This window comes from Odocoileus virginianus, chromosome X, assembly GCF_023699985.2.
Source record: "Odocoileus virginianus isolate 20LAN1187 ecotype Illinois chromosome X, Ovbor_1.2, whole genome shotgun sequence".
Classification (NCBI taxonomy): domain Eukaryota; kingdom Metazoa; phylum Chordata; class Mammalia; order Artiodactyla; family Cervidae; genus Odocoileus; species Odocoileus virginianus.
This window is the reverse complement of record NC_069708.1, coordinates 31,482,185-31,499,968: the sequence shown is the minus strand read 5'-3', so window position 1 is coordinate 31,499,968 and position 17,784 is coordinate 31,482,185. Positions and strand designations below refer to the sequence as shown.

The following is a 17,784-nucleotide window of genomic DNA, read 5'->3' as shown; positions in this document are numbered from 1 at the left end:
CCTTCCCTCCCTTCATTCTGGATTTATTCCCTAATGGTGAATTTGAATTTCTATATCTTATATAGTCTGTAAACTGAAAATTAGATCCAAAAGTTTTATTAGATTCATGGCAGATATTTTCTGGCAAGAATGTTTCATAGATGCTGTGTAAAATGAGATTAGTATTCTTTAAGAAAAAGATACAGCGAGTTATGGGGAAAAGGAAGTAATACATATCAAGTGCTTGTGCTATGTTCCTTTTAAAAACATAATCTCTTTTAATCCTTACAATAATCCTATGAGTTACAGGTGGTATTACCCCTTTGTAGTAAGGGAATTGGTTCTGAGAGATTACCCAGTTATTAAAGAGCAAAGTTAGAATTCCAAAAGAGGTTTCTTAGAAAACTAAGATGGAACTACCAGATGACCCACCAATTGTACTTTTGGGTATATATCCCCAAAAATGAAAATAGTAATTAAAAAAATATATGTGTACCTCAGTGTTCATAGCAGCATTACTTAAAATAGCCAAGATATGGAAGCAACCTAAGTGTTTATCAACAAGATGTGGTAAATTATATATACAATGGAATACTGCTCAGCCATAAAAAATGAAGTTTTGCCATTTGCAATAACATGGATGGACTTGAAGGCTATTTTGCTTAGTGTAATAAGTCAGCCAGAGAAAGACAAATACTGTAGGATGTCACTTATATGTGGAATCTAAAAATACACCAAGCTAGTGAATATAACAAAAAAGAAACAGACTCACAGATGTAGAAAATGAACTAGTGGTTACAAGTGAGGAGCTGGAAGGGAGGAGGGGCAAGATAAGGATAGGGGATTAAGAGGTACAAACTATTATGTATAAAATAAATAAGTTACAAAGATAAATTGTATAGCACAGGGAATATAGACAGTATTTTATCATTATAAATGGAGTATAACCTTTAAAAATTGTGAATCACTATGTTGCACACTTGAAACATATATAATATTGTATATCAGGTATACCACAATAATAATAATGAAATTAAAGTTCTTTTAAAGAAGGGAAAAAATTCAACAAGGTACTTTAAATAAGCATAAGAAATTTTACTAACAAATCACTTGCTCTTTGTACTTCAGTCTCTGGTAAAATAAGAGCAATAAGTTGATTTGATCCTCAAATAAATTGCTTTGGCTTATTATGCTTTCATTTTAGGTAATGAGAGGTATCCTTTAAGCATCAGCTAAAATTTATTTACATAGGTATATTCTTAGAACAGGTAATAACTTACTGGTCCTTCTATATACTCACTCTTTTTTTTTTCTTTTTTTTTGTATTCCCCATCCCTATCCCCCCTCCCACCTCCCTCTCCACCCTGATTCCTCTGGGACTTCCCAGTGCACCAGGCCTCACTCTTTTTTTTTTTTTCTGGTCCTTCTATAATTTTGACAGCCATATATCTAGAATTTTCTAGGACAATTCTGACATCAGATAATTTGTCTTGTTGATTTTGTCCAATGAATTTTTCATTAGAAAGACTTGGTTAAGGTGTAAAAACTACTCTCTGTGTATGGGAATACATTGTTAGTTTTTTAAATTGAAAGTCTGCTTTAGACCTTTAGAAAAGGTGTTGAAAATAAGAGAAAGTGGTAAATAAAACCTGATAAGAGTCTTTTCTTGATCCCAGTTAACTGACCAAGAAAAAAATATTAAAATCTTAGTTCCTCAGACACATTAGTCACATTTCAAGTTCTCAGAGGCTACATGTGACTAGTGGCTACCAAATCAGACAGTGCAGACACAGCACATTCCATCATTGCCCAGAATGCTGTTGGAGCAGTACTCTAGACCCTGTGATCTTTACTACTACATATAAAGCCTCCCAACTAACAAAGTTATATAACTCTGTGTGTGTGTAGACACACGCACAACACACACATATATGTTGTTGTTTAGTTGCTGGGTCATGTCTGACACTTTTGCGACCCCATGGACTGTAGCCCACCAGGCTCCTCTGTCCATGGGATTTTCCAGGCAAGAATACTGGAATGGGTTGCCGTTTCCTTCTTCAGGGGATCTTGCTGACCCAGGGATTGAACTCGTGTTGCTGACCCAGGGATTGAACTCGTGTCTCCTGCATTGTAGATAGATTCTTTACCACTATTCTGCCATTAAACTTTCCTCTAAAATTAAAAAGGCTGTCTTTTTTTTTTATCAAATCAGTTGATTCCTGCAAAATTATACTGATGTTTATACATAAAATGGTTGTAGAGAGAAACATGGTAAGCAAGGCTATATGTCCTCTCAGTTTTTTTTTTTTTTTTCGTTTTTATTTAGAGGAGTTCAGAAGGCTATAACTAACATGTTGACATGACAGTGATTGTGAATTACTATAGATACTTGAGTGCCACAGTATTTTAATATCCTAAAATATGTTATTGAGGTTGACTGGTTCAAATGTGTCTTGTAACACTTCCAGGAATAGGGACAGTGGAAAACTGAAACTGTATTACTTATAGAGGAATTAAGTAGGTAAATGTCTCTTCATTTACTGAGGTTTTCATGACTGAGGTTTTCAAATTTATTACTTTAGAACCTTAAAAGGAGTATAAATTGTGGGAGAGATTTGATCAGAATAAGAATCACTAGTTGATCTTATGTCATTTTTTAAACCATTTTAACTTTTACATTTTAATGTTTTCTTTCTTTAAATGTAATTTGAACTGCCAAAAAAGCTACTTTCCCTTCTATTTTCATATACCTTTTATAGCACACCTATGGTTGAGTTAGAGGATGTAACACTGTTAATAAACTAAAGAAATAATGTGAACTCCAGATTGTATAACATAAGAATTGAGTTCCAATTCAGGCTTTTCTTGGAAAGCTGCAACCTCTAGAAAGTCACTACAGTCATATAAAAATATAGAATGGCACTCTTTACCTCACAGTGAATGGCATATGTCATGTATAAGAATTGTAATGGATAACCAATTTTTAAGGGTTAAATGCAGTGGCAGCCCACTCCTGTACTCTTGCCTGGAAAATCCCATGGACGGAGGAGCCTGGTAGGCTGCGGTCCATGGAGTCACTAAGAGTCGGACACAACTGAGCGACTTCACTTTTACTTTTCACTTTCATGCATTGGAGAAGGAAATGGCAACCCACTCCATTGTTCTTGCCTAGAGAATCCCAGGGACGGGGGAGCCTGGTGGGCTGCTGTCTATGGGGTCGCATAGAGTCAAACATGACTGAAGTGACTTAGCAGCAGCAGTATCTAGTTCTTTAAATGTTAAATTGAGTATCAAACATTCTTATCGAAGGAAATTCTAGCTTTTAATCTCCACCAGTTCAATCCCTGGGTCGGGAAGATCCCCTCGAGAAGGAAATGGCGAAACATTCCAGTATCCTTGCCTGGAGAATCCCATGTACAGAGGAGCCTGGTGGGCTACAGTCCATGGCGTGATAAAGAGTTGGGCTCAACTGAGCAACTAAAAAGGACAAGGAAGTGTCAGTTTGGCAGGCCTGCCTTTTCTTTCATTGAAAGTTACAAGTTCTACAGTTGTCACTACCTTATTCTTACCTACAATTTGAGAATCTGGATTATATTTATAAATGCTCTTTGGCAAAGTTTATGTGCTCTTGACCTCAAATCTGATATGAGGTGGTATGTGAACTTCATTTAGTAGCTCTCTAGTTATTTTCAAATATGTTGCATTTTTTTTTCCCTTGAGTAGTTTGGGAAGAAATGGGCTTTAAATTTGAAAGTAGAAACTTTTTTGACTAGGAATATTGAGTTTCTTTATTAAGAATCTATACTTATTTAATAAAAGGAATTTTTTTAATAGCTTTTTGAGTGGGTCCTGTGGCACATAAGTATTCTAGTGATATTTCTAGATATTATAATACTCAAATTCAAAGTGATAGCAAGCGAAATATTTTGAAACATGGCAAACCCCTGCCTCCACCCCTAGGCAAAGCTTGTTTTTTTAAATTTTTATTTTCAAGGTTGAATTTCATAATTAATTAAATGGAAATTTTTGTCAGCTTGCCAAATACTTTAAACTTCTAAGTAATTAACTTAAACTTGTAGTTTAGCATTAATTTTCTTTTATTAATTGGACTAGTCATTTTAAAGCTCAAACTAATTTAGATTGTTAGCTAGAATATAGACCATGGTTTTCCCAGCTTATAAGTTTTTCACTTATTTAAGGAGAAACAAAGTTTAGACAAAGAAAAGTAAAGGTACACATTTGGATATAATTTAAACCTCATTTTGATGACTGTTGGCTGAGTGATTATAGATTCTGCTCCAGTATTATTTTCAATAATAGTGTTACTATAGCAACTAATATAAATGCATGGTTTAAGGGGGAAATAACAAAAAACCTCTCTCTGATCATATTGTATATTGGGATAAAATTTTTCTTTATTAGTTTTTATTACTTACACTAGACTTTGCAAAAATTTTTTTCCCAAAGAAATACTCTGAGGATTCTGTTGCAGATATTTTTGCCCTGTTCATTTCATCATCTATTTCTTGTGTTGACAGTATGCTGCAATTAATTTAAATGGGAAAGTTGTAGAAACAGTTTGTATCAGAAATCCTGTATCTTTTTTCTCTTACTGTGTCTTATACAACACTCTCGAAGAAAGATTTCTGCTTTCCTACTTCTGAAATGTATAAATGAATCTTGTTCCTTTAAAAGTCAGTTGGCTTACATGTAGTCTTTTCTTTGTTAAAATGAAAATAATGGTAAAGGTACTTGTCTAAGTCCCTGAGTATTGTTAGCATATTATTGTATGAACAAGTGGTTGATATACATTAAAATTTATCCATTAACCTATTTCATTGCAGATTTGGTAATAATTAAAAACTAGAAGTGGCATAAACACATAATAAACTCTTAAGAGAATAATTCAATAGATGCTAAAGTATATCTATATAACATACACAATTAAAACCAATGACTGTTTTGTATTTTGTGTAAAATAATGTTCATGGAAAGATATTAAGGCAGAGAAGTAGGTTTTAAAGTATAGTACAATCCCATTTTTATGTGAAAATTTATATACACACACGTGTGTAAAATGTAAATGTGTGGAGGGATATACACAAATGTTACTGGTAGTTATCTCTAGGTTTTATAACAGGAATTATAACATCATTTCCATTAAAATTTTTAAAAATTCTGAAAAGAAGGGAGTGTTGTGGCTAGTAAAAGGAATATGGTTATTTGGCTTGATGTTAGGAGGGAGGTAATGTTTTAGGAAAAGGGTCCAAAAGTTTTTAATGATACAAAAGTAAGTCACATGTACTTTACCTCTGATTTGTTGACATTTTAATTGACTGTGGGTCAAAATGAAAGTTATTGCATGGGTGGAAGCCGAATCATAATCTAACCATAATTAGGCAATCATGTTTGACTTAATAGCATAGATCTTAAATCTGGTGGGGAGAAGACATTTAAGGGTTTCAGAAGTGGGATTTCATAAAATGACTACCTCTGAAGATAAAATGGTAAAATAGTTCATATCAGGTTCAGGCTAAGCATGAACTGGCCTTTTATAAGTTTGTGTCTATGTATTGTTTTTATTTCAGCTTTTATATTTTCTTTTATTAAAAAATTAACATACTTGTTTTTAAAAACTTCAAAAAGAACAAAAGTGTTAAAAGTGAAAAAAATAGACCTACCTAAGTTTCTCCTTCCTCCTTTAGGGAATCCTTTAGGGAATTCTTTTTGAAAGAGAATAGATCTGGGAAATGGAGGAACCATGCCTCAAGAAAACAGTCATTCTTTACAGTGTGATAGAATGATCACTGGATAGGAGTCAGGAAATCTATCTTCTAATCCCAGCTAGTCTTTAGCTCTGTGATTGGAAAAAAAGTTACTTTGCCTCTCTGAACATCATTTTCTACCAATTTCAAGATGATAAGTTTGGACTTTGAAAATCAGGATACAGACACTTTTTAAAAAGGGTGTATATGAGCGTTGTTTGTGTGTTTGTATGTGCATGCATTTCTGGAAAGGCTTTTTCTCTAATCATAAAAAGTAGTTATTATATGAATCATGGCATTTATAATTGAGAAATAAATGCTATACTTAATTGACATAGTGTTAGTTTCCAGAGAATTGGGTATTTCATTTATTCCTGTTATTCTTATATCACCCTGTTACACGTAACTGTAGAGCATTTTATCCATGTTTAACTCACAGTCATAACTAGATTAAGTTATTATCCACTGTTACAGAGAGAAGCATACAGCTGAAAAATAAATTCGGTTTCTGCTGCTCTTTCCCTTAGGTTACTGTCTTAGAGAAATGAAGTGATTTTTGATTACAGTTCTTTTAAGAACATCACTTATTGTCAGACAGAAGTAAAATTGGGATTATCCATAGGACATTTCTGTCTTGTAATTTATTTGGTATTTTGTAGAACAGCTGACTTTCCTAATTATATTTGGCATGGTCACTTGCTAAAAATATTAGTCAGTGTTATCTGGTTTTATTACATACCTCTCTTCTGAGTCATGCTTGGGGTGGGGTGGGGTAACCATGGGAGACACACATCTAAGGAAGCATTATCTTTTAACAAAATTTAATTCAGATTGCCCTATCTCTCTGCCTGCCTGGTTAGTAACTCTGAACTTTGGAGATCTATCTAGTTGTGATAAACATGTTCTGTATGCCATAGGCCAGAGAAAGTCAGCTTTGATGGCAGATTTCTCTACTGGTACAGAAGAAAAATGTTTAGTTAACATTTTAAAAGAAATAAACCAAAAAATAAAGAACTAAATCTATTAGCATATATTCATTCCACCAGTAGACTTTCTTTCTTGAACCTTGTATGGTCTTTCAGTGTTTTCAACCAAAGAAATAGCACATGCATTCAAAATTAATTGCAAAATCTTAATTACAGATGTATCCATTAAAAAAATTCATTTTCTTTCATGAAATTATGAAGTGATTCTTTTGAGTGTTTATTGATGTGGCAAGATAAAAAGTTTGTTAACATAATACCAGGTATCAAAATGGTTGGAATTGGTGTCAGCATTTGCTGTTGTACAGAAAAAAAAAAAAAACTTAGGGCCTTATGAGTTGAATTTTTCATCTTGAGTTATATAACAAACATTTGAGCTCCTACCCTGTGCTGGATTGTATAGTCTAGATATGGTTGAAGATATAAAGACAAAATTCTTTGTAAGTATGGGCTTTGTCTATGCTAAAACTTAAGGAGGCATTAAGCATTATTGAATATAGGTTAAATTTAATGTGCTATATGCTTCCCTGTGCCTTCCTTTGACCAGTCATTATTTACATTCCTTCATTAAATTCACTCCGTTTAGAAAGTGTGTTCTAAGGAAACTTGCTGTTAGAAGCTGTGGAAAGTCCTTTTGCAAAGTGAATTAATTTGCCTTCTATATATCCAGGTTTTCATCTTTAATTTTAATAAACAGCTTCTGAATATTTAAAATTTTTTGTTAGCAAGTGACATATCCATGGTTCACTTTAACCCCCACCCTCCATGATCTCCATTTGTGTGTGTCTCTTTTATAATCATAATCATACAGCGCAGGAGTTTGGGGTTCTTACTGAGTATATAAGTGATTCCAAGTTTTAAGCTTTTTGTTTTTTAACCTTAAAAGACTGACATAAGACATCATGACTTTAAAAAAAAAGACACTTTGATAATAAAATGATAAATAATGTATATCAATTTAAATTTGATCCTAGGTCCTTATAGTGTAATTTATATTTGAGTTTCTTACAATTGAAATATAAGGACTGTATGTTCCAGTTAAACTGTTCTGTAGCTGTTTTGATTAATTTAGACTCGGTTTTTGTTCGTATAGTGGTTGGTAGCTAAAGGGATTATGAAAGTAAAGTTATTAAGGGACTTCCGTGGTGGTTCAGTGGCTAAGACTCTGGTGCTCCCAGTGTAGGGGGCTCAGGTTCAATCCCTGGTCTGGAAACTGGATCCCACATGCTGCAACTTAGAGTTCTCATGCTGCAGCTATAAAGATGCCACATGCTACAGCGAAGATCAAAGATCCTGCATTCTGCAACTAAGAGACCTGGTGCAGCAAAATAAATAAATACAGGTGTTAAATAGGTATGAACAGGAGTAGCCATGATTTTTAGCACAAGCATCTCTGAATTTAGCAGACTTATGTTAGCCTTTTTTTTAATCAACTCTGAAAAAAGCACAAAACAAAATGCATATGAAAAAATTAGAAAAATGTTGGAGGAAGAGAGCTTGAAAGATGAAAAGTAGCCATTAAAAATTAAACTCCTAAAACATGCTGTATAAATATGACATTCTTACATAAGAGGCTGGTATTGCATGTATTGTGAATGTTTTCTAGTTAATTTATCATATATATCAGAAATATGTATAGTAGCGTGAGTTTCTAGACTAACAGTAGGTCAAAGAACTATGGAAATATGATCAGAGGGAGAAAATAACTATTATTTCAACCCTTCTAAACAGGACACCATACTTGCAGAACTTCTTCAAATACATAAAGAACACATTGTAGGATATCATGAACATGATTCTCTTTTGGACCACAAAGAAGAAGAAGAGTTGACTGAAGAAGAAAGAAAAGCAGCTTGGGCTGAATATGAAGCAGAGAAGAAGGTAGTTCATCTGAAATGCTTTTTGTTGTTGTTTTTGTTGTTAGTCATTTAAAAGAACAGTGGAGGAAGAAAAGGGTCACATTTGGAACAGGTAATAATATACTGAATCTTCAGGAACAGAGTCCCCCAAGTTTGGGTGTCTGTTTATGGGCTTTGGCTGCCTTTGGTGGTAGACTCGAAGGAGAGGAGAGAAGAAAATGTTTGCCCTTAAAGAGTAGTAACCTCATTTCTGATTAGCACTTGCTAAATTGAGAGATTAGTGGGAAGCTGTATATTTAGCATCACTTAACTTCCATCAACACCCTTACTGTAGTAGCAGACATATAGGAACTTGAGTTTGGAGGTAGGGGTAAATGTTGCTTTAGCATGTGTACCAAACTCAAAGTTTTGACCAATTATCAGAACACAAAAATACTCTGTTATTGGACATTAATGTCAATCTCCAGCAGCAACTTTATTTAAAATAGTTCCACCTCTGTTTTAAATACCACCTCATTGAGCAAAAATGTGCCTGAGCATGGGAAACCTTATCCTAATACCTGAATCCTTTTTAAACTCCTAATTCATTGTACTAAACTTCTTTAACATTGTGATTTTAGGAGTCTCATCAGAATTCTCTGAGTTGCCCCATACTGTGGGAATTATCAGAAAAGAGTACACCTTTAGGGGTTAAAGCTTTCTATGTAATAAGATCTTGGTTTCAGATGAAAAGGGTGTTTTGTTTGTGTGTGAAGGAGTGTTAATAATTTCCTAGATCTGAGAATGTGGATTTTTTTCTCAACCAGTAGGTGATGTAGAATTTCAAGTTTTAAATCACAATGTGGAAAGTGCATAATTTTTTGTTTGTAGGGACTGACCATGCGTTTCAACATACCAACTGGGACCAATTTACCCCCTGTCAGTTTTAACTCTCAAACTCCTTATATTCCTTTCAATTTGGGAGCCCTATCAGCAATGAGTAATCAACAGCTGGAGGTAAGTTGTGAAGTACGAAAGTATTTTGCCTTGAATTAAAGGCAATTTCAAGTGCCTTGTTGTTGAGGGTTTCCTATGCAGGAATATCACATTCCCCAAAAGATTACCTCTGAATAGACCTAGAAATTTTTCTTTTATTTGTTGACCTTTTTGAACCAGCGTAGTTATAATAAAATGTGGTTTGTTCAGAGCACAAAGAAATCAGGCCTTGAATTAATATAGTTTGAATTATTTTAATTAAGAAACAATAGGGTAGCTGACTGGCTAGAGAAATAGCACTTTCTTCAGTTATAAAATATTTTGAATAAACAAATTATTTAGTGTTTGAAAGTGGGAGAAATACACACATTGATCTACATTCTGAAGTAGTGTAGATGCAACTTTAAGTATATGATAATGTATAGTATTATGAAATAATTTAAAAATAGGATCAATGATGAGTTAAATAAGAAAGACTAGGTTTTAATATACCAGTAATTAAATAATGTAATTGAATCTGTGATTTTCTTTTTAAAATGTGCTTATGGAGTCATTTAAATTATTAAATTATTGGCACAATAGAACCCAATTTTTATCTTCCTAACAAGGCCCTCACTGATGAGTTTTACTGCATTTTATTGATGCTGAATTTTGCTGTACTTTTCAATTACTTAAAGATTTTTAAGGCCACATGCTGTAGATTGTCAAGAGAAAGGCTCCCTATACTTTTAAAACTAAGCTGTCTTTTATGTGCCCTGATAAGGTTATTTCTTGCATTCTTCTAGGACCTCATTAATCAAGGAAGAGAAAAAGTTGTGGAAGCAACAAACAGTGTGACAGCAGTGAGGATTCAGCCTCTTGAAGATATAATTTCAGCTGTAGTAAGTTAATTGGCAATTGTCGTACACCAACTTGCAATTCTTATTCTCACCATTCATTCTGACTTTTGTTTTTTACTTCACTACTTCTGTGGGGGAAAGACCGTAATTCTTATAACTTGATTTACAACAGTAAAATACTAGTAGACTATATAATAGTGCCAAGCTATATATCTCAGTTTTATCTAGATGTTGGTACAAAAGAGAAATATAAAATCAAAGAATTGGAAAATCAGTTAATCATGGAAATGTATGTGTTGTTTATATAAACATATTTTGATTATTAGTTGCATGAATTAAATCCAAATAGTTTCTCTCCAGGCATAGCTAACCCTTGTACAACAGTGGACAGTTTAGTACCTTGCTTTTACATCATCATCTTCTTTAGAAGAGAGTAAAGGAAAAGGAGGAAAGAAAACTTTAAAAATCCTGAATATCTTTAAGGACTATAAATATTTTAAATTATTTTCTTCAATTCTACTGCAATAAGGAGTAAATAGAAATTTTTCTTCTAGTGGAAGGAAAACATGAACCTCTCAGAGGCCCAGGTACAGGCATTAGCATTAAGTAGACAAGCCAGCCAGGAGCTTGATGTCAAACGAAGAGAGGCAATCTACAATGACGTGTTGACAAAACAACAGATGGTAAGAATTCAGAGTATCTCTAGGTTATGTTTAATTTTCTTGAATTTATAATAATGAGTTTGTGTGACATCTATGTTGATATCTGTTCCCATATGTGGTTGGATGGATGGTCATTGGTTATTCCCAGAAGAAATTTTATTCATAAACCTAGTAATGTCAAATAAAGGTAATGTCTTTTGTTGCAAAGGAGCAACAGCTTCCCAAATGAATCTCCTTGAAGTTTACATAGCATCTCTTCCATATAATTTTACTTTTGTATATTCTGCACATCTAAAAAGGAATTTTTGCCAGACTTTTCTTACCACATTTACTATTTTTAAACAACTTTCACAAATAAGTATACTTTTTAATATATTTGAGATAACAAGTGGAGCTATAAATGATATATGACACAGGTTCCTACTAAATTATGTAATTCTTTGTAAGACTAACATATTCCAGAATCCTTGATTATCTTTGTTAGCATGGTTGTTTGGCAGCCATCTACCTTGCACTGGGAAATTTCAACTCTTGACACCAGGGAATCAATTTCTGTGGCATGAATTTTACTTAGAAAGCAGTGTAGAATTATGTGGTTTTAAATTATCTTAGGAAATCTGAGACATTCTAGGTAGGCAGGTAGGAATTACTCCCACTGCAAGTGCCTTTTCCCTTTGGTGTTTGTCACTAAAAGTGTTTATTTGTCTGTCATCATGTGAAATATTCAAAAGAAGGACAAAGAAAGAGACTTGATAAAAAAGTGCTGTAACTAATACTTGAGACTAATCACAGTGCAGGACAGGTTACTATAGCAACCAACTTAAATGCTGCTTGCACTACAATAGTCAAGTCATTAAGAGAATTTAGCCCTAAATGGTGTTACTAACTGGTTTCTACAGTAATGGTCCTGTGAATGCCATCAAATTAGTAATGGTGATAACAATAATATGTTTTTCTTTTGGTATGGTACCCCCTTAACAAATTGATTTTAACTCAAAATTTGATACTGCCTCTTTGGAGACAGGTCATGCACTTGTAACAGCTCCCTTTTCTCTCCTTAGTTAATCAGCTGTGTTCAACGAATACTTATGAACCGAAGGCTCCAGCAACAGTACAATCAGCAGCAGCAGCAGCAAATGACTTATCAACAAGCAACACTGGGTCACCTCATGATGCCAAAGCCTCCAAATTTAATCATGAATCCTTCTAACTACCAGCAGATTGATATGAGAGGAATGTATCAGTCCGTGGCTGGTGGTATGCAGCCACCACCATTACAACGTGCGCCACCCCCAATGAGAAGCAAAAATCCAGGACCCTCCCCAGGGAAATCAATGTGATTTTGCACTAAAAGCTTAAAAGATTGTTAAAATCATAGAAAGATCTTTTATTTTTTTAGGAATCAATGACTTAACAGAACTCAACTGTATAAATAGTTTGGTCCCCTTAAATGCCAATCTTCCATATTAGTTTTAAATTTTTTTTAATAGGGCATACCATTTCTTCCTGACATTTGTCAGTGATGTTGCCTAGAATCTTCTTACACACATTTGGTACAGAAGATCTTTCAAATTGTTTTCAGTGAAAACAAGTCCTTCCATAACAGTAACAACTCCACAGGTTTCCTCTCTAAATTTTTATGCCTGCTTTTAGTGACCATAAAATTGTCATAAATTATTGAATTTATGAAAGAATACTGATTTATATATTCATTCTTTACATATAAAAACACACAGCTGAGTTCTTAGAGTTGATTCCTCAAGTTATGGAATACTTTTGTACTTATCCATTTCTTGACTAAAGTGATTGAAATGGTTTTAATGTTCTTTTGACTGAAGTCTGAAACTGGGCTCCTGCTATATCATCTCTGTGACTGAAAGTTAGAAACTAAGGGTTGGTTATCTTTGACACAGAATTGTGTGCAATATTGTTAAATACTACTGCTCTAAAACTGGGAGGAGTCTTACAGTTATCTTAGCATTGTATAAACAGCCTTAAGTACAGCATAAGAAGAGAATTCTTTTTCTTCTTTAGTCTTTTCTGCCATTTTTATTTTCAGTTATATGTGCTGAAATAATTACTGGTAAAATTTCAGGGTCGTGGATTATCTTCCACACTTGAATTTTCTCTCTCCTGGCACTAATATAAGGCACATCTCTTAACTGCTTGGTGCCAGTGCTAGTGCTTCATCCTGTTGCTGGCAGTGGGATGTGGACTAACAAAATCAAGTTCTAGCATTTTAGGAAGTTAAGGATGACATTGTGGTTGTTAGCTTCACACCCTGTTTTATAAACAACATCAAAATGGCAGAACCATTGCTGACTTTAAGTTCACATGGGGAATATGCTTTAAAACAATTCCCAGTACTGTCAGTATTGTGAAGTAATTCCTCCTAAAGATAAGGATCACTGGCTTCTATGCGCTTCCTCTTCTTTTCTCTCATCAGTATGTTCTTTTTCCCCAACTGTATTTTCTTACATAAATTATGTTTTAAAGCTCAATTTTTTTTTTTAGTTTAGATCTGTGAGGCAATTTTCTAATCAAAATTCACCTAATGCCCTTTTATGAGGTTTTACATTGTTGTTTTTCTTAATCCAGGCTTGTAAAAATGACCTATATGCTTATTCATGTACAAATTTGGTTGCTTGAGTTTCTTAAAGAAAAAGATTGTTAGACTATGAGAGTCAACTCAACATGGCGAAACCATTTTTGAGATGGCGATGTAACATGTAGTGGAAATGGCTAACAAATTCCAAAAAAAAAAAAAGCTGGGTGGAGGATTTGCTTGAGGTATCACTGAGTTAGAATGTGTTTAACATTAGCTAAAACTGTTTTGAGTTGTTTGGACGATTAAGAGATGTCCACTTTTATCTTGAAAGAACTAGTGGTAGAACATTCAAGAGTACTAAGTTTGTCATATAGAATTTTGAGGTTTGGTGGATCCACCCTCCACCTTCCCATATTTGGATATTATGCCAGCCATATAATCAAACTTATTTCACTAGGGGGATGTGTTTTTACTTTAGAAGAAATGAAAAAGACAAGATTTATGAAATAAATATTTGAAGACAATATACTCTGGCCAGCTGTTATCAGTTGGTATTGCTAGAAGTCCAGAATATTTTAAACCTGATTTATTCAACCTGGGAACTTTCACCACGGTCTGATTACTTGCTCAAAGACATAGATGTCAAAATTTTAGGCAACCTTCTAAACCTTGAGTGAAATCATAAATGAAATTATTACTTAAAGAGTAATACATAGAAAGGTTAATTGGAAATAGTTTGGGATAAAACTTGGATCACTTTGCATACAATCTTCACTTGACATTTTAGCTACATAATATGTACTTTGAGTATAACATCAAGCTTTAACAAATATTTAAAGATAAAGTCATGTCAATAAGATACTAAAAGGCTCATTTTTATATTTGTTTTAGATGTTTTAAATAGTTGCAATGGCTTAAAAAAATGATGATTTAAAATGTTGCTTGTAATACAGTTTTGCCTGCTAAATTCTCCACATTTTGTAACCTGTTTTATTTCTTCGGGTGTAAAGCGTTTTTGCTTAGTATTGTGATATTGTATATGTTTTGTCCCAGTTGTATAGTAATGTTTCAGTCCATCATCCAGCTTTGGCTGCTGAAATCATACAGCTGTGAAGACTTGCCTTTGTTTCTGTTAGACTGCTTTTCAGTTCCGTATTGAGTATCTTAAGTACTGTAGAAAAGATGTCACTTCTTCCTTTAAGGCTGTTTTGTAATATATATAAGGACTGGAATTGTGTTTTTAAAGAAAAGCATTCAAGTATGACAATAATACTATCTGTGTTTTCACCATTCAAAGTGCTGTTTAGTAGTTGAAACTTAAACTATTTAATGTCATTTAATAAAGTGACCAAAATGTGTTGTGCTCTTTATTGCATTTTCACAGCTTTGAAAATCTGTGCACATAATGTTTCATAGAAAATGTATAGCTTTTTATGTGCTATTTAATGGTGGTTCTTTTGCACATTTAGTTATTTAATATTGGGAGGTCAAGGAGTTTGGTTTTTGAATCTGTTATATACTAAATTCTGTAAAAGGAGATCTTAAACCTCAAAAATAATTTACATACCAGGAAGCTTATGTGTGTTTGTTAGTTTTGGTTGTCTGTGTGTAATCCAGCACCATTTCTTGCTTCCCAACAGCTGTGTCACTCATTTAAGTGAAGCAGACCTACCACTCCACAGTTGATACAAAAGCTGCTTATCATCCTGAAGCACTAGCAGGTTGATGGAAATCATCACCTGGCCTCCAAAGAAGCTGAATATTTTGCAGTCTTCCCTTAGCTATGCCCATTCTCCCTCTAACATCATAAAATCAGATACATATTTCTGTACCCTAAACAAAACTTTCAAAACAGTTACATATCCCAGTAAAAATTTTCCTTTGAGGGTGGCATGTTGTGAGATGTTTTAACAGTAAAATAGGTCATCCTTTTACATGCTTATTTCACTAACAATTACATTCAGGTTATTCCCCACCATGTTTCACCAGACTTAGTCTCAGTGACTTTTGGCTATTTCCAAATCAAATCTAGCCTTAAAAGAGAGGAAAATTCTTCCACCATTGATTTTTTTGAAAAGTATATAATCTGTGCCAATCTAAAAGGAGTGACCAAGTTTCAGAAATGCTTTTTTGTCTGTGCAACATTTTATATATGCTGTTATATGGAAGTGAATAAAAATTAAAAATCCAAAATATATACTGTTTCTAAGCTTAATATCTGTCAGGAACCAAACTGCCCACATCACTCATGTTGGATCTAATAAAAGAATGGTCCTTCTTGCCCCTGCCGAAGAGTTTTACTCCTCAAGAGTATGTGCTGACGTAAAATTTCATTACATATACACTGCCACCCTCTCTTTGTAATAACCTTCCTGATATGTTGTGCCCACTTCACTAACTATGGGAATCACTCTTCCTCCCCTCACTAGGGATCTGATAGTGACCACTGCATACCTTCACCAAGGGAGGTGTGACAAGGAAAGCAGCATATCAACTGAGGCCTTTGTTAAAAACAATAAAGATAAAGCTTTAATTGAAGGAATGAAAGAATGAGACGGATCCTAAAATACTGAAGATCCTCTTAATATTCAGAACTGCCCAATATTTCAAGCAGTCTCTGCCCAGCAGCATTCTTCCACATTCTGCTCCTGAGCATTATGCCCTCACTTCTCCTCCCTGATAGAAACAGGGAGGGGGAGCTTGGCGCCAATCTCCTTTTAGACTTGGCTACCCCTCCTGCAGACCTCACATCAAATATGTGTTGATTTTCAATAAAGGTGAAGAAAGATGACATATGCAAGGATGGGGGTTTGTTTCAGGTATATGAGGAGAAAGTGTATGAAAAGGAACAAAGGTAGAGAAGGATCAGGAAGAGACTAAATTGGAGTGCATTGATGGAGGGTCTTGAAATCCTGAATGGGTAATTCAATACAGAGGATAACAAGGCATTGTGAGGCAGCTGATGTGTTCAAAGTAGCAGGTAAAGATAGTGATTTGGGCAGGGGTAATTTGAATGGTTTAGAACGTAACGTGAAGAAAGAGTGCAGACAGGAAGATAGATGATTAGGCATTCAGTGACCAGACTGCTAACAATTTTAAGGACAAAAGGCAAAATCATTAGAAGTTGTATAGAAGTGAACTTCTTAAATTGTGAGAAAAACCTTATTTCCTTTTACCCTTCCCCAAGGAGCCCGCTTTGTTCAGGATTTCTGACTTTACATGCAAAACTTTACTTACTCTTTGTTTACTTTCTCAAACCTAGTGGTAAATCCATAGTGGCGTTCCTGTTTCACAGTTTTTCATTACTCCTAATTATCCTGTATACATATTTGCAGAAAGTAAGTTTGGTCCATTTAACTAAGCTAAGTATATTTCTACTTTCTCAAGCTAATCTTCAAAGGGCTAAATCCATTCTTGTTACTTTTTCTTGAGACCCATCTAGTCCAAGGGCTAGTGTCTCTGTTGGTAATGTTACATTCACAAGCTTCCCTTTGTATTTTCAAAGTGCTTTGTGGTTATTATGTGTTAAACTGTATACCACATATGAGAAAAGTGAGGAGAATAACTACATTTTCCTCATGACAGTTAAGCTAAAAGACCAAATCTATTCCATTGAGGAGGCAGAAGATAAATTATAGTCAAATTATCTGAGTCTTTCATGTCTCATTTGGAAAATGGGACTATAATAATACCTTACTTTGTTGAATGCAGGAGACCCGACCAGGTGATTTCTTGAGGTCCTTTTCAGCTCTTAACGGTTTAGATGTGAGAAAACCACAGTTTGAAGCCAAAAGGCGATGTGTTTGTCTAAGGTTACACAGTAAGTTTGAACAGAATTAGAAATCCCTTTCCTTTAGCTAGCCCTCCCCCATTAAGCTATACCTTTTCTTTTCCTCTGTTTAGAAAAATGAGAGGTCTGACAGGCATTTTAATGACAAAGCAGGTAAGTCAAGTTGTAATTGGCTCTAATTACTACTTCTACAAGCTGTAACCTCCTTTATCTTTTGCCCAGGGGTACTCAGCATTGTTTCTTATTTCTTCTGGAACTCTGCAGAAAAGGAAAAAAACATGTTTAAGGATCTGATTCTTACAGCTTGGTTACTTGATTGAGTTATATACATGACAAAACATCAAGGTAAATATAAATCAGCTTTTGTTAAGTCAACTTTTAAGC

At 34.2% G+C, this 17,784-nt stretch overlaps 1 protein-coding gene across 11 annotated transcripts in view; it reads left to right on the top strand.

Annotated features, from left to right (window-relative positions):
• ATRX (ATRX chromatin remodeler) overlaps positions 1–14,985 on the top strand; it is a 267,954-nt gene extending 252,969 nt beyond the window's left edge. For all 11 annotated transcript variants that reach the window (XM_070462042.1, XM_070462040.1, XM_070462046.1 and 8 more), the window contains 5 exons: positions 8,459–8,608; positions 9,457–9,582; positions 10,347–10,442; positions 10,955–11,083; positions 12,124–14,985. In XM_070462042.1, the coding sequence (XP_070318143.1) occupies positions 8,459–8,608; positions 9,457–9,582; positions 10,347–10,442; positions 10,955–11,083; positions 12,124–12,402 (780 nt within the window). In that variant the 3' untranslated portion in view covers positions 12,403–14,985. The remainder of the gene's footprint in view (positions 1–8,458; positions 8,609–9,456; positions 9,583–10,346; positions 10,443–10,954; positions 11,084–12,123) is intronic.
• Positions 14,986–17,784: the final 2,799 nt, after the last annotated feature.